This window comes from Rhipicephalus sanguineus, chromosome 1 (genome assembly GCF_013339695.2).
Source record: "Rhipicephalus sanguineus isolate Rsan-2018 chromosome 1, BIME_Rsan_1.4, whole genome shotgun sequence".
In the NCBI taxonomy this organism is placed as follows: Eukaryota; Metazoa; Arthropoda; class Arachnida; order Ixodida; family Ixodidae; genus Rhipicephalus; species Rhipicephalus sanguineus.
The window spans coordinates 81,465,916-81,481,218 of NC_051176.1; the positions used below are offsets into that span (position 1 = coordinate 81,465,916).

General features: G+C 45.9%; 1 protein-coding gene across 1 annotated transcript; it reads right to left on the reverse strand.

Annotated features, from left to right (window-relative positions):
* Nucleotides 1–6,965: 6,965 nt before the first annotated feature.
* On the reverse strand, nucleotides 6,966–11,577 carry LOC119404189 (putative nuclease HARBI1). Its single transcript, XM_037670793.2, has 5 exons — nucleotides 11,497–11,577; nucleotides 11,268–11,407; nucleotides 10,970–11,138; nucleotides 9,609–10,288; nucleotides 6,966–6,993 (listed from the first exon to the last, which is right to left on the reverse strand). Exons 1-5 carry the CDS (start codon nucleotides 11,575–11,577, stop codon nucleotides 6,966–6,968), a joined length of 1,098 nt encoding a protein of 365 aa, XP_037526721.2.
* Nucleotides 11,578–15,303: the final 3,726 nt, after the last annotated feature.

Here is a 15,303-nt window from a genome sequence, read left to right on the forward strand (position 1 = left end):
CATGGCGGGGTTGACACGGTTACAAAGATCGATGATGTCTTCAATGTAACTTGTGAACGTTTCGGACGGCTTCTGTGCTCGTGTGCGCAAGCGTTGTTCGGCGCGGAATTTACGGACAGCGGGTCGGCCAAACACTTCAGCGAAAGACGTCTTGAATACTGACCATGTCGGGATGTCGCTTTTGTGGTTGTGATACCACATTTCGGCAACGTCAGTGAGGTAAAACACGACGTGGGTCAACTTGTCGGCGTCATCCCACTTGTTGTGCGCGCTCACCAGTTCGTAGTTTGTGAACCAGTCTTCTACGTCGGTCTCACCGGCACCGCTGAAAACCTTGGGGTCCCTCAGCCGAGGAACTCCGGTGCCGCTGCCGGACTGGGCGGACGGGGCCGGTTGGTCGACGTTGGTTGTCATGACGGGCGGAAGTGTTCTGCTTCGCAGCTCCAGGTTCAGTTGACGGGGACCCTCAGCACCCTCCACCAATTGAGAAGAGGTTTATTGGCGGTGCGTTCCTGTGGTGACGCTCTGACCAAACACAGCGAGTCGGGGCAGAGAACCGTCCAGAAAGATGCCAGCGACAAGCAGCGCGAGGCGAGCGTTGGCGATACTGCTGACCGGCGACGCGTCTTCTTCTTCACAACAGCTATAAAAGGTAGCACTAAGAATAAAAACCCACCATTAACTGCTGCGATTCGAACCCGGGCCTTTTGAGTGGGAAGCGGGCATTCTACCCCTGCACCACTTTGGCGGAGCCGCGCGCAACTCTTAAGCGACGACACATTGCATGGATGGATGGATGGATGGATGCTATGAGCGTCCCCTTTATAACGGGGCGGTGAAAAGTGTGCCACCAGGCTCGACATAAAAAACTTTACTCTTTTTTTTTTCTTAGCGTTGGCCTAGTGTCTTTACTTCAATTAAAACTATTTTACTCCAGAAGAAAAAAACACACTTAAGTTTTCAGCTCCGTTCTCTGCCCTTTACGGCAGAATGTCCTTATTTTTTTTTCCAATATTTATTTTTGTCCTTTCCCTCTAGTTTTCTGCCACCAATACTCTAACCGTCTCTTACTTATTTCAATCGCGGATGTGTACAGCTTTCCATTGTCTCTAAAACCCAAGGCGTCATGTAGGCTCGTGCCCAAACGTACACCTGGGTGGATGTCTCCACATTCAATCAGAACATGCTCCGCCGTTTCCTGATCTTCCCCGCAGCACGTGCATTGTTCTTCTTCTTTACTGAATCTCGCTTTATAACTACCCGTTCTAAGGCAACCCGATCTCGCTTCAAACAGTAAAGCGCTTCCCATTGAATTGTCGTAAGATGCCTCCCTCCTTATTTCATTTTTGCCCTTTCGGTAGTTACTCAAAGCCGGTTTTTTCTCCATAGCTGCCATCCAGTAAATCCTCTCCGCCTCTCTGGCTTTTCGCTTAACGCTCTTTGTTGACATACTGCTTACACTACCAGCCGTGTATTTACTAGTGAGCCTCCTAGTTATTTTTCTCCCCTGTGTGTCCACGCTCTTCCTATACAAGTAACGGAACACCTTCTCTGCCTATCTACTCTCCTTCATATTCCTTAGGCTTTCTTCGAACCTTATTTTGCTCTGAGCCTCCCTCGCCTCAAAACCTGCCCATCCCATATCGCCCTTTACAGCTTCATTTGTCGTCTTCCCGTGAGCACCCAACGCGAGGCGTCCCACAGTCCTTTGATTTATATCCATTCCCGATTGCACCTCTGCCCTCATGCACACCACTGAGTTCCCAAAAGTAAGCCCCGGAACCATTACACCTTTCCACAGATCTCGAAGCACCTCGTACCTATTGTATCCCCACAATGCTCTGTGCTTCATTATTGCAGCATTCCTCTTTCCTTTTGCTGCCGAGGCTTTTTCCTGTACCTCCATGTACCTGTCACCCTCCTTTATCCATACTCCGAGGTACTTGTATTCGCTCACCCTCGGTATTTCTTGGCCCTGTATTGACACCGCCTGATCACAAGGGTCATTGAATACCATCAATCCACATTTTGTTACACTAAATCCTAGTCCTAGAGCTTCCCCTTCCCTTCCACATATATCCGCCAGCTGCTGTATATCCTCTCGACTGTCAGCAAATAAGACAATATCGTCAGCATAAAATAATCCTGGAAGCTCCTGCTCAATCATCACGCCGCCCTGTTTGTGTGACAGATTAAAACCAAAGTTGCTACAGTCTAGCGCTTTTTCCATATTCACCATGTACAGCATGAATAACAGCGGGGACAAAGGACATCCCTGTCTCAGCCCCTTGCTAATCTCAACGTTCTCTTTGCTACTCATTCCTTCCCATTCTATGCAAACTGTATTTTCTCGGTGTATCTCCCTCAAAAGCTGTATACAGTCGTCGCCTATGCCCATTCCTATGTCCATTCCAGACTACCGATTGCAGCGCCACAAGCGGATTGACGCTGTTTGGACATCACTTTCTGTGCATTGGTGCTGCGGGCGTTCCGGGCACTCCCCTGTTCTAGTACACTCTAGTGATAGTATTACGCGTTTCGGTCCAGCGGGCGGGTGGAATGTGCTACGGCTGCACTAGAAGGACACCGTACGGTTCCAGCGCGGCCGTGAATGAGCATATCGTCGCGCTCGATCCACATAGCTTAACCTTAAGAACAAGGAAGCAACAAATAAATCCTTAGTGAAAACTTCGCCGAAACTTAGGAGTAAAACGTAATGCCTGACGAAAGGGGCGGCAGCTTTTCTGTCCGACGGTTTTCACAGCGTGGAATTGGCTAAAATTTTTTACCTTCTTCCTTATCGCCTCGGTGTCAGGCCTTCGCAAAGACAACGTAACAGTCACGCGAACGCCGTTTTTTTTTTTAAATTATCATTACGGCAAAATCCTCCTGAGACGCTGGCCTTGAAAATTATGGCGTGTGTTATAAAAAGTACCGTGGACTTAGGTAGATTACTAAAAATCGTATACCAATCGGGTATTTAAGCGAGCCAACCCAGGTATTCTGCGCGGCAGTCAAGGATTTTACCAAAAAGCCACGGCAGTGTTTGAAACCGCTCAAGAAAATGACCCCATACAATCGTCATGGCGGGTGAGGAGTCGCGTTAATACACGTAATAATGCGTGGCAGAAGCGTAGAATCGCACCATTCGTCACACCATGTGAATTGTGTAGAGTTGGTGTTTAAAAGCTACCAAACCCTTACGAATGACTAAGCTATAATTCATCACGATCGTCATCGTCAGCAGCAACTGCAGCAGGCGCATCAACAAAGTGCTGCAGCTACTCATGTGACCTGCTCCGACGACAACGACGATGATGATGATTGTGATGATGGAAGAGCCACACCTTATGTCGGTCGCCTTCGAGTCACCTAGTGTGAATGCATAACAAATCCCGTGAGTCTTTTTTTCTTTAATCACGCGAACATCTAGTGACGAAGTGAACGCGCACCTCGCGCGCCTGGAGCCAGGGTTGACGCGTGGATGGTTTAAAAGCGATAGCGTTAGAGAGCTCGTTTCGCAGAAATGCCGCCGTCGGTTTCGACGTCGCTTGTGAGCGAAAAATCGTCCGTGACCGAAAAATCGAGAAAGATGCAAATAAAATAAACAATAAAAATCGTCGGTCCCATTGACAATCGACCCCGGGCCGCTTGCGTGGCAAGCAGGTGTCCTACCACAAGGCCACAATGTTACTTGCAACTGCTTTGGGAAAAAACACTACATAAATGCCATGTAGTGGAAGGAGTCTCCTTGACGCATTTGGTTCGACAGGTGTCACGACGAAAATGAGCCCATTCGGCGATTTGTAGGCGCATTGGCGATGCCATTAAACTAGGTTTTTTGCGCGACGCCATGCTTCGAAAAAAGCCGGGATAGTGCAGCCATCTCCGCTAAAAACACACACGCACGAACTTTCAAACAGCTCCAAAAATGGAAAACTATGTCCATCTAGCGGAAAACATATCAAGCCAACGCTTCCTTTCTGGAGGAGGCGTTGATCAAGCAAACAGCAAACGTTAGATAATGTGCTGCCATCTGTGAGGCATTGTGAGAAATATGTCTCGACTCTAGCACAGGGCAGTGCTTCAATCGAAAACCTGTACCATTACTATAGATACATAGCGCGCGTGTGCGTATGTGTCTGTGTGCGTGTGTGTGTAACAACACATTAATAAGTATGCACTTAGTGGTTGAAGTGACACTAGGGGCCGTATTTGGCTATCGCGTTCAACTCTTAAAAGCGAAACTTAAGGGTCCCCCTTTTTTTTGTGTGTGTGATTCATGTGCTTTTTTGTAACTCACACTGGCTTTTTGCCATGTGAACCTTCTCCTGAGAGGAGGTTCACGTGGGTCCCATTGCAGTGTTTGCACTAAAGGCTCTGTTATACTCCGACTTCCGACGCGAGCGCGCGCGAGACGTTGCGTTTCATCACGCCGAGCCGGCGACGCCACATCAGGCGCAAATCGGTCTCCGCTACAGTCGAGCCGGCTCCAACGCGCGGTGCGATCGCATCTCGAGGAGCGCATGCGCAGTAAAGCGAAGAACGCGCCGCATCCTGTCGGGAACCGACGAAACAGCCTGCGAAGCAGGTTTCTGTACATGCGAGTCTGGCGCGTCTGGCGCGAAATGCAGCAGGTTCTATTCGGAGCCGAGCTGGTTCTATTCGCGTCGGCGGTCAGCCGACGCCGGACTGTAGAGGGCTGTTTTTCGCTGACGTAACGTCGCCGCGACACACGCGCGCGCGCGTCGACGTTATGCTGGCGTGCATCGCAGCCTTAAGCGACCTGTTTCTGTATACCTCTCCCTATATGTAGCCCCCCACACAAATACGTTAAATAAACTGAAACTGAAACTGCAACTTATGGCGAATTCCACTGGGAGATCCGGAGCGGCCGCCGAAATCCTGGAGCGAGCACTCGGACTGCACCACGCCAAATCTGCCAGTAGAACACGTGAATGCTCCGCGTGGAGTCGCTCCGGAAGTTGTTTATGCATACGTCACGTAACCGGTTCCGGAAACGATTTCTTTTTCCGCTCTCTACGTTTCCATGGCAACTTCGGTCGCCACTGCAAAGCGCGCATTTCGACCACGCAGTCGCGGAAAGCAGGGATACCGTCTTCTTGTGTTGCGCTGACAAATATGGACGACCACATGGAAATCTCTCCGGCTGTGCGTCGGCTGCTGCTGGGCGTGCTTACGAATGGTGGGGATGAGTTCAGAGGGAAGTGCCACGTACTTGACACTGATAATAAATTCTGCACGAAATGATAATAATAGTTGTTTATGACGGCTGGCCACATAACTGGTCGGTATGTATGTGCACGTGTCAGCAGCCGCAATCGGCGCCCGCAAAAATGCGGCATGTTCTGAGCAGAATTTTTTTTTTCCATCGGAGCTGTTGCTTGCCTATCGGCTTAGAAGTCCTGCTGCTTTATAGTATCACACGCTCACCGAATACATTTACCACCTTTGTGGTAAATGTATTAATTTGTGTAAATGCACGGTGAGCTCTGTGTGATCGCACGAGGATACGTGCACGAAAAATTTGCAACAGAAGTAGAGATTTCTTAGTGCTAAGTGATCTCACTTTACTTTGAAGTACACCCAGAGATCTTTTTTTTCTTTCTGTACCTGAAGGTGCTACCCAGTGTGACGCCTCCAACGCTTTGACACCCCACAGAGCGAATCTTCGGGAAATGGCAAGTTGTCTATGTTGAATTGTCTCCATAGAACCAGTTTGTGTTGTGTATACAGTCACTCACATATGCATAGGGCAATGCCTTAACAAACAACACCAGAGGGCTGTGCTTGAAGAAAATCTGTGTATCTGCTTAAATAGTGCACTTATTATTAACGTTGTGTAGTGCTTTCCAACTTCTAAATGCAGATTCTACGGCATCCAGTGGTGCATCAAGTAGGGCTGGCAAGCCAGGGGCTGCTGCACGTGGTAAGTGTGCTTACACTACTGTGTTAGTGGTCCTAGGAGTAGCGGAGGTTCAGATGATTGCATCCCCTTTAAATGAGCCACGAGCTACACCAAGCAATTTCACGGCTTTTCACTCATGGTATTGAATATTACGGTGCTGAAATTATGAAATTTAATTCAATAAGTTGTCTACTGCATGAAGAGATATGATGTTTATATTCAATATTTCAAATTTACTTTAGAAAATATGCCTTCAAAAAATATTGTATACAGTAGCAATATTAGAAAGTTGCGCAAATGCCTTTTTTATGCTTACTGTTAAATATGAAGAGGATTATCTGCTGCCCTCAATATATGCTGCGTCAGAACAGTGTTGACAGTACTAAAGATTACAATAAGTATTTCACTCATAGATTGCACTAGGTCAACAAAGTGCAATGTTGCCCTTTTATACATAATCTCATCCCAATGAGCCATTCTGTGGAATTATGGCTAGATATACATGTGTGAGGTAATTAGTGCCATCAGCAAGCAGCGGAAATTTCTAGCCAGTTTGGTCAATTTCTTAGTAACCTGTACAGTTCAGAGAGTTGCACTAGGTTTAAAATATTACTTTTGTCTATGTCAGCTTAACTGGTTCTTAACGTTCTTGCACAGTTGTGTAATAAGTGATTGCTGTACATGTTTTTGTGTACAACCAACATTGTCATTTGCATGAACATCCACAAATTTTTTGTGTTGTTCATTAAGCACAGCTAAAAATTTATTGCTTAGCCATTTATGCGTTTCCACTTTACAATGCTAGTGATGAGTGGAATGTGAAATGGTGGTGAATACTGGGAAATACTATTTGTGTGTTGAATATTCCAGCTGCAGGGTGTGAGTGGACAAGTGGCGAAACGAAGCTGCTGCTCGACTTACATGCCTCTTATTTTGGTCAAGTCGGCCAGATGAAAAAATTCAGAAACAAGAAGGTGATGTTTGAAAGAATTGCCAGAGAAATCCAAGATAAACTCGGCGTAACGCGGACTGGTGATCAGTGCTGCTCAAGATATAAGACTGTTCTGAAAAGGAAAAAAGTGACAGCCGTCAAAAACAACACATCCGGCAATTCCCCGGAAGAAGTCCCCTATGAAGACGAACTGGAAAAAATTAAGTGGCTTGATGATAGCATAGAGCCTGAGGTAGTGCGTGACGCAAGTGGTGTGGTCTCAAAAAAGACATGCCCACAGACACCAGCACAGTCTGTCTCTCCAGGCCATTCGAGCCCATCAACATTAGAAAATAGTGCCACAAACACTACATCTGGTTCCCTCGGGCAAGAGGGCACGGAGGATGCGAAAAAAAAAGCGTCCAGATTCAGCTCGGATGCTGCACATGCAAGCATTCTTCGAGAAAATGGAAGAACTGGAAGAACGTCGATCAAAGCACAAAGCTGAAAGAGAAGCCAAAAGGGAAGAACGGCGCCTTGGCAAGATACAGCGGCGGGAGCAAATGCATGCCGAGAAGATGAGCCTTCTCCGTGACGTTTTTGGCTTGGACAAGAACGAATAAAATATCAAAAGCATGTTTATTGTGGGCATTGCATTCCTTGACATCACGTACATAGGTGCCTCGACTATAGACTGGCAACCTTTCCAGCGATGCTCAATAAAGGTTGCAGGGCCCTTTAAAGAAATACCTGCATTCATTGTTCATCACTGACATACGTAACTAAAGCGCACAAAATTAACGCAATTTCGGCAACACTTAAGACTTTTTTTGTATATAATAAGTTAATGAAGCACAATACGCATTGAAGGTGAAAATTTAGGGCTAAGTAATGCACATGCGTTGCAGCTCATAGCGTGTGCAGACCAATGCTGCACATGCTACAAAAGTGTGCGCAAAAAAAACAGTTTGTGTTGTGAACAACAAATCTGGGAACTCTCTTCAAGTTGCAGAATTTGAAAATGAGCTTAAAAAAATGTGATTTCTCACCAGCAGTTCAGAACTAGATTTTGTAAGAGGCTCTGTTGGCGTGGTCTAACAAAAGACATCAACAGCATAAGCAAAAACAAATTAACACTCTGAAACACCGAGACTCTGAGCCCTTCTCCGTCTACTGGACAGAAGGATGGCGAGCAACCAAAACACAGAAAAAAGCTACTAGAGAACGGGAAGAAGAGGCAAAGAAGTGAAAAAGCGAAAAGAGGCAAGATAAAATGATCCCCTATGAGCTACACTTGGTTTGAATGCTAAGAACAAATAAATCGTTCTTCATTTCCACCCTCCGCTGCACAAACACAGACTACAAAGTAAAAAGTTTTATTTCACACATCTTCTGTACAATTTATTTGCAGGTAAAACATACAGCAGCTTGTCTTCAAGCAGTTGACAGGGCAGTTACTGAATGATCAGGAACATAAACAATCAAAAGACAGCTTTCAATGCCTTCTTTAAAGGGACACTAAAGGCAATTAATTTATGTCAGAGTTAAAGCTCAATGTATGACAACGTCTAAAACGGCTGTGAAGGCGGGCTACGTTGGGCACGGCAACAGTGACGTGAGATACACCGCTTTCGGGCGGGTGATTTGAAGTGCGCTAACGCGATGCGGACCACTAAAACGCGATTTTATTTCAAAATAAACACTTCCTTGGCACAAAAGAAGCACTACGACGTTTCTGGACCGTTATTTCAACAATCAACGTTGACTTAAAGGGACTGTCTGCCACTCGAAAAAAATTTTTTGATTATGGTGAAAATGAGAAGATCGTTCATCACATCGGCGGCAACGAGCATGCTCTTGCCCCATAAAAAAGGAATTATATTTTTAATTTGATGTTGAAAATCGTGAAAGAATGACTGCTAGCGTCACCCAACGGCGATGTGGTTTAATCAACTGGTAGGACAAGAAATCCTCGTAGCTAGACTAATTTTGCTTAAAAGCAAACATGTATAACTTGAAATTGTATTTTACGGACTTGAGGCACCTTTCGGTAGCGTCAGAGAGTAATTTTTTGCTTTTTTTTCTCACGCATCCAAAAAGGCGCCCGGTGGCGCTGCATGTCGTGCCGCCTTCGATTTCGTCTGCTTTAACTCATGCGCTATGCCATGCGGCTCTCCGCGCTGGTCGTACTGTGCCGCTGTATTGTTGTTAGGATGTCTCACATGTACTGCGCTGTGAAGGCACGCATTTATCATCTCTTTTTGATGAATCAACTTGGCTTGGATTGCGGCAGCAGTGCTAAAATAAATGCATAGACTGCGATTGCAGCAAAACAACTGTTCTGTAATCGCATAATAGGGCTTCATTTAACCGCTAGCCCGCTGAAAACGACTGTTACATTCATTACAATAGTGTTCAGCGAAAATAAAGTAATTTTACTAAAACCACATGGGCTTTCGGTTTTAATTTTTACCGGCACTACAATCGTCATCGCGTCCACCAACCAGTGTTGTGGGCACGTTTCACGCCAATGGAAGAAGACCGAACGCAGATCGCAAAATTCTGTTTTAAAAATTTCTACTCACTTTCCAGAAAAACCGCTGCAAGGTTGTACACTTCAGACGGTACTCTTTCTATTGCGGTACAAAACAGAAAGCGATGAAGGACTTTAGACAGTCCCTTTAATATTTGCCTTTTGTGTCCCTTTAACTGCCCTTACAAAAAACCTGGCTGCATGTTAGACAATACATTGCAGCTGCATTTTTTGAAAAAACGCACTCCCGTTTTTGCTCGCCTTTTCTCCGCAGCAATATATCGCTTGCTGTTTGTGGCCCACAGCTAGCAGCATCATCTTGGGAAAGATTTTCCCACAGGCTACTTGGAGTGCTATCATCAAGGCCAGAAGGGACATCCCCAACTCCTGCGGTTATGCACAAGTTGTGCAAAACAGCACATGATATCATAAACTTGTTCATCTTATCAACTAAGAAAAAGTCTAGATGCAGAAGCTGGCGGAAACGAGCCTTTAGGTCAGCAAACGCATTCTCAATACGCACCCTTGTTGCGGAGAACCTTGTATTAAATTTTTTCTGTTGATCCGTGAGACTGCCATAATCTCTGAATGGGGTCAACAGGAATTCACGCAAGGGATACGCTGCGTCGCCTAAGACATGAAAATTTCCAGGGGCACAAACTTGAGGGAGCTTTTTTGCTAAACGGGAATTTTCAAACACCCTGGCATCATGAATTTTACTGGGATTTCCAACAGTGACATCCAAAAACCTTTTCTCATGGTCACAGACTCCCTGTAGTGTCATAGAGATGTAATTGTGCCGATTGATGTACGTTGATCGCACCTTAGTGGCAGGACAGCGAATGCTTATGTAACTGCCATCGATGCATCCAATGACGCCAGGTACTCCAGACAACTGCAAATAAAGCCACTAATTAGCCACCTGCTCAAATTCTTTTAAACTTAGGTACTTGTTCTCAATATTGAACACGCTGTTGAAACTTAAGAACTGGGTTTTGATATTTGATGTTTCATATGCATTAAAGTTAAGGAAATTTTTATTTACAAGAAGCTTTGCACCTTAAAAAGCAGGCATTGTGCAAATTGTACCATTCCCCCTCCCCCTATGCCTCTTCAAGCGCCTGTCAGCTTTTCCTAAATAAATAAATATTATTTAATAAGTAAATAATGCATATTAGAAATAGTAACGGCCCAATAATGCCACCCTGTAGTACACCTGAAGTAACGTAATGAAAGGAGAGAGGGAAAATGTTAATTATTGTAAACTGCTGATGATTAGACAAAAAAATTAAGAATCCATGTTAGGGTGGCAGGGTCTAGATTCAGAACAGATAATTTCAAAATCAAACGGCGATGTGCCTTGGAAAAGTCTAGAAAGGCACAATCAGTTTATATATCCTCGTCCATCTTAGCAGGTAAATCAGCTGTTAATTCGAATTCTTGCGTCTCACATTAGGTACTTGTACAGAGTATTTTTCTGCTGCCGTAACCATGCGTTATAACGTTCTCCACCTTTGTCATAGCCGCGAAAACATGTACAGAAACTTCACACGTTCATTTCCACGCCATTTCTTACCTGCTCAAACTTCGTGGACAGGCCCTGCAAGTCGTCAGGGAAGGCTATCACGGTCTTAGCCAATTCCACAAGGTAGTCCATCACACGCTCAATGAGTCTAAAGGCTGTTGTCTCACCAAGCCCGAAGCGACCGGCAACATCTCTGATGTAGGCTTTATTTGCAGCATACCTGGGAACAACGTCAAAATAAACTTTCAACTTGACAAATACGGACGTCGAGGGGCACAGAAATCACTTTCAGGACAATACTGAAGTTATAGCGTGATTGCAGTTAGTAAAGGTACGTTCTGAAGCTCACCACAGGAACGCTAGGACATGCTCCTCGGCTGTTTTTGCAGGTGATCCCCCATTGTCATACCGAGGGTACATCGGAGAGGCACCAAAGTCGTTGTACAGGTCGGCAGCGACAGCCCTTGACACGCTGAAGTTCCTGCGAAACTATAACAAGTACGCGACCGTTTAAGAATGCACAGTAATCATGACGCAAAAGAAAAAAAAAGTTATGCGTCGCGCTGAAGTATACATACCTCTTCCTCTGAGTCCGCACGCACAACTTCCTCGACGTAGCCGATTATCTTTGGGCGTGCGCACGGCGGGACAGGGAACATTTTTACAGGGAAAGCTGTTATGAGATCATTTCACCGGCCGTTTTTGGTGCCGTAGTTGTCCGCCGCCGCCGCCGGTGTCCGTAACCAGTGTCGCTCGAAATAAAAAAAAACGAAATAAGGCAAAAATTCCAGGATGAAACGAGGTTCGAACCTGTGCCCTCTGCGTGGGAGCCCAGTATTCAACCTCTGAGCCACGCCGGTGCTTGAAACTGCTTTGCAAAAAGGTCCTATACAGACTTCATGTCGGGAAAGAACCACATTAGCATATGCAATATAGCGTGGTAGAAGAGTAAAATAAGCACCAAGCGTCGCACAACGCGAATTCTGTAACCAGGCGTCACACAACGCGAATTGCGCAACGAGTGGGTTGTTGAATGCTTCCAACCCATTACGAAGGGCTCTGCCATAATTCTTCATCGTCATCAGGCACAGCATCAACAAAGTGCGCATAATGCTTTACATGCGTTTAGCAGGTACCAACGCTCTCCGTAGAATGACGAAAAATGGCACACTGCCTGCGGCCCTACTTCTAAAAAATTACACTGATTTATAGCGTAGTGGGTTCCTCGCAAGTGCACTTGTATTGGTTGCCAAGGAAGCCCATAAGCGCATGATCCACTTCCTCGGGGTCTCAGTAAAATTACAATGATTTATAGCGCAGTGGGTTCCTCGCAAGTGCACTTGTATTGTTTGCCAAGGAAGCCCATAAGCGCATGATCCATTTCCTCGGGGTCTCAGTAAAGTTCTTCGCCCCCCCCCCCGTCTCTCTCCCACGTCAACGTATGTTATACAGCATGACGGGAGAGGGAAATAGCGACCGGGCGTCACCCAATGCAAATTACATAACTGGTGGGCCGTTTAAAGATTCCAACCCATTACAAAGGGCTGAGCCATAATTCTTCATCGTCATCAGTCGTCGCGTCAACAAAGTGCACATAATGCCTTACAGTCGTGTAGCTGGCGCCTCGCTTCTCCGCAGAATGACGAATAATGGCTTAGAAGGTGCTTCCCAACTTCACAAAAATTGTGAATTATGGCGTAGTGGGTACCTTTCTAGTGCACTTGTATTGTAGCCCCAAGATAGCTTAACGGCCTCTAGAAACGCCGCTCTTCCAGCTTTCGCTGTGACTGTGCTGCGGTTTCCGCGCAGGCCTGGCGTTTTTTAAACATCCCTTCGTACAGCACGTACGGCTCGTCGTCATCGCTGCTGCTGCTACTGTCCGAACTTGTGCTCTCGCTATCGCTTAGCGCAAGCAGCAGACCAGGGATGCTATTCTGGACATTGTCAAATTCCGCCATGTTGCTGATTTGACTGGTCACGCGAGGTCGTTCGCATTGTGGCGCTGCAATGGCGTTACGACACAGGAATCCGCGATGACGTAACGTGCCAAAAATAGTTATTTTTTTCCGAAGTAACGCTTCGCCGTACTCTGTCATGTAGAAATAAAGGTTTGGGTGGAACAACGAAACCGAAATATGGTACTGAGGTGTGCCTACGGTCAACTTGCGGTTTATCGAAACTACTGCTCACTTGACGAAGAGCCGCCATGTCTGCAACACGATTGGACATTGCACTGATGGCGCCCATTGCGTCACAGGACCTCACTCTTTGTAACGTCAATTTGACGTTGCGTGACGTTGCATCCTGCCAAATTTACAGCTTAAAATGTGAGAACGACGAAGTGCCCAAAATTGGCCGCTATATTGTTGTAAATTGAGTTGCTTGTTCGATGTGCAGCCTCACATACGTATGTGTAGATGTCATTCCGTGAGTTACTTTGCAAGCATGTTTTCGGTTAGTAATATTATAAAGTGTTGTACATGAAGCTTTCTTGTTAAAATAAAAGGTTATTGTTTAATTTGGCTTGTTCAAAGTTGCGGTTCTCGCCGCAAGAGAACGCTAGATAAGCGAAGAAAAATGGCGCTGCCCTTTGTCGTGCAGTGGCTGGAGCTGCAGGAAGAAAGAATTCCGCGAGTACCGCGACGCCTTTGTGATGACCGATCAATTGTTTCAACTGCGGTGCCGGCTGACGAAGGACATTGTGCGATGGCTGTGCGGGGAGCTTCGCCAGGGCCTGGAGAGGCGGCGTACGGACACGAGAACAGCCCGGACCGACGTTGTTGTTTTTGTTGAGCTACAAGTGCTTTGCGCCCTTCGCTTGTTCGCCACCGACAGTTACCACGACGCGATCGCGAACAACGAGGACGTGGTGACGAGCTAGTCCAGTGTTGGTCTCACGATTCATGCTGTCATGGAAGCGATCGTCGAGCGTTTCGGCAATGAGTGGATCGCCCTTCCTGCCAAAAGGAAGGCTTTTTCCACGTAGATGCAAGATTTGAAGGCTGCGTCGAGGGGGTAGACGACACGTTTGTGTGCATAAGTGCGCCGTATGAAAAAAACGACGGCAACAAGGCTGCTTACTTTTGCCGCAAGAACTTTTATGCCCTCAGCGTCATGGTGGTGAGAACAAATTTCATGTTATTGAATCTCGCGCATGCTGTTAGTAGAATGCAAAGCAGGAACGTGAAAGATAGCTTTTCGCCACTCTCCAGTATTTTAACGACATTTGGTGTGGCTCCAACTGCAGTGATAGAAAAGAACGCAGTAGTCGCGGTAAACGGAGTTTCCGTCACTATTTAGTTTTGGCATGGGTGACTTGACACCATAAAAAGTTTATCGAGCTTCATATTTGATCGTGGCAGCTTTTTAAGAAAAATAATGCATGAAAGGAAATCAAACGTGCTGATTGCGCTCTAATTTCATAAAGAGTGATATGCAGACATGCAGTAACTGCCACATATGAAATGAAAGATACAGCTGTCGAAGCTGCGCTCCGAAAGCAACTCGAGAGAAATAAGGGCGTTGGACCACACAGTTACAGTTGTTATGCATGTAGCTTGTTGTATTGCTGTTGCCGACTTCCTTCCAATGCAAACAACACTCTGCAGGTATGTGACCAACCCTGCCGATGACTGCCCTCGCACTCTGGGCCCGTGCACGACGCCTTTATGTGGAAGACATCCACCGTGAGGCAGTACTGGGCAGTGGACGCCGTGGCCAGGTTGGTGAATAGCTGCTTGGTATGCAAGCGTGAGAATGCGTGTGTGGTGTCTTAGTGTAGCAAAAACATTATTCATGGTAATTTTATTACACGCTGCATGGTTCTTAACTACTCAAGTCTCTTTGTCCAAATTTCTGCCCCGTATGTTATTACTGGCAACTACCTTGGTCGAACACTTTCTACTTTAGTGGCACTCGTGTTCCCTTGAATGAAAATTCTCTCATGCACACATTTGAGAAAAGTCATACTGAGACCCGAGGCGGCGCACAATAATCCGACTTGCTCTCAGTGTATAATTGCAACTTGTCTTTCTATGGTCATGGGAAAGACTACTAGTGCAATAGAAAGGTCAAGCATGAAATAAACTTTCATGAAAGACATTGTATGATCCTTTATTATAAAGTGTTGAAATAATAAATAGTAAGCATGCGATGATACAGAAAATGCTAAGCTCTTAGGCTATGTTAAAAAAAAAAGAATACATCAAATACAACTGCCATTGATGTACATTCATAACTACAATTATGCGTAGAAAGGACAACTTGTATAAAAAATACAAATAAGCAAGCACAGTCATGTGCTATAAGCAATAAAATAAGTCAACTGACAACTCAAAGGTATTTCAGTCATGGTTCATAAAAAGCACTAAAAAACAACTCAAACG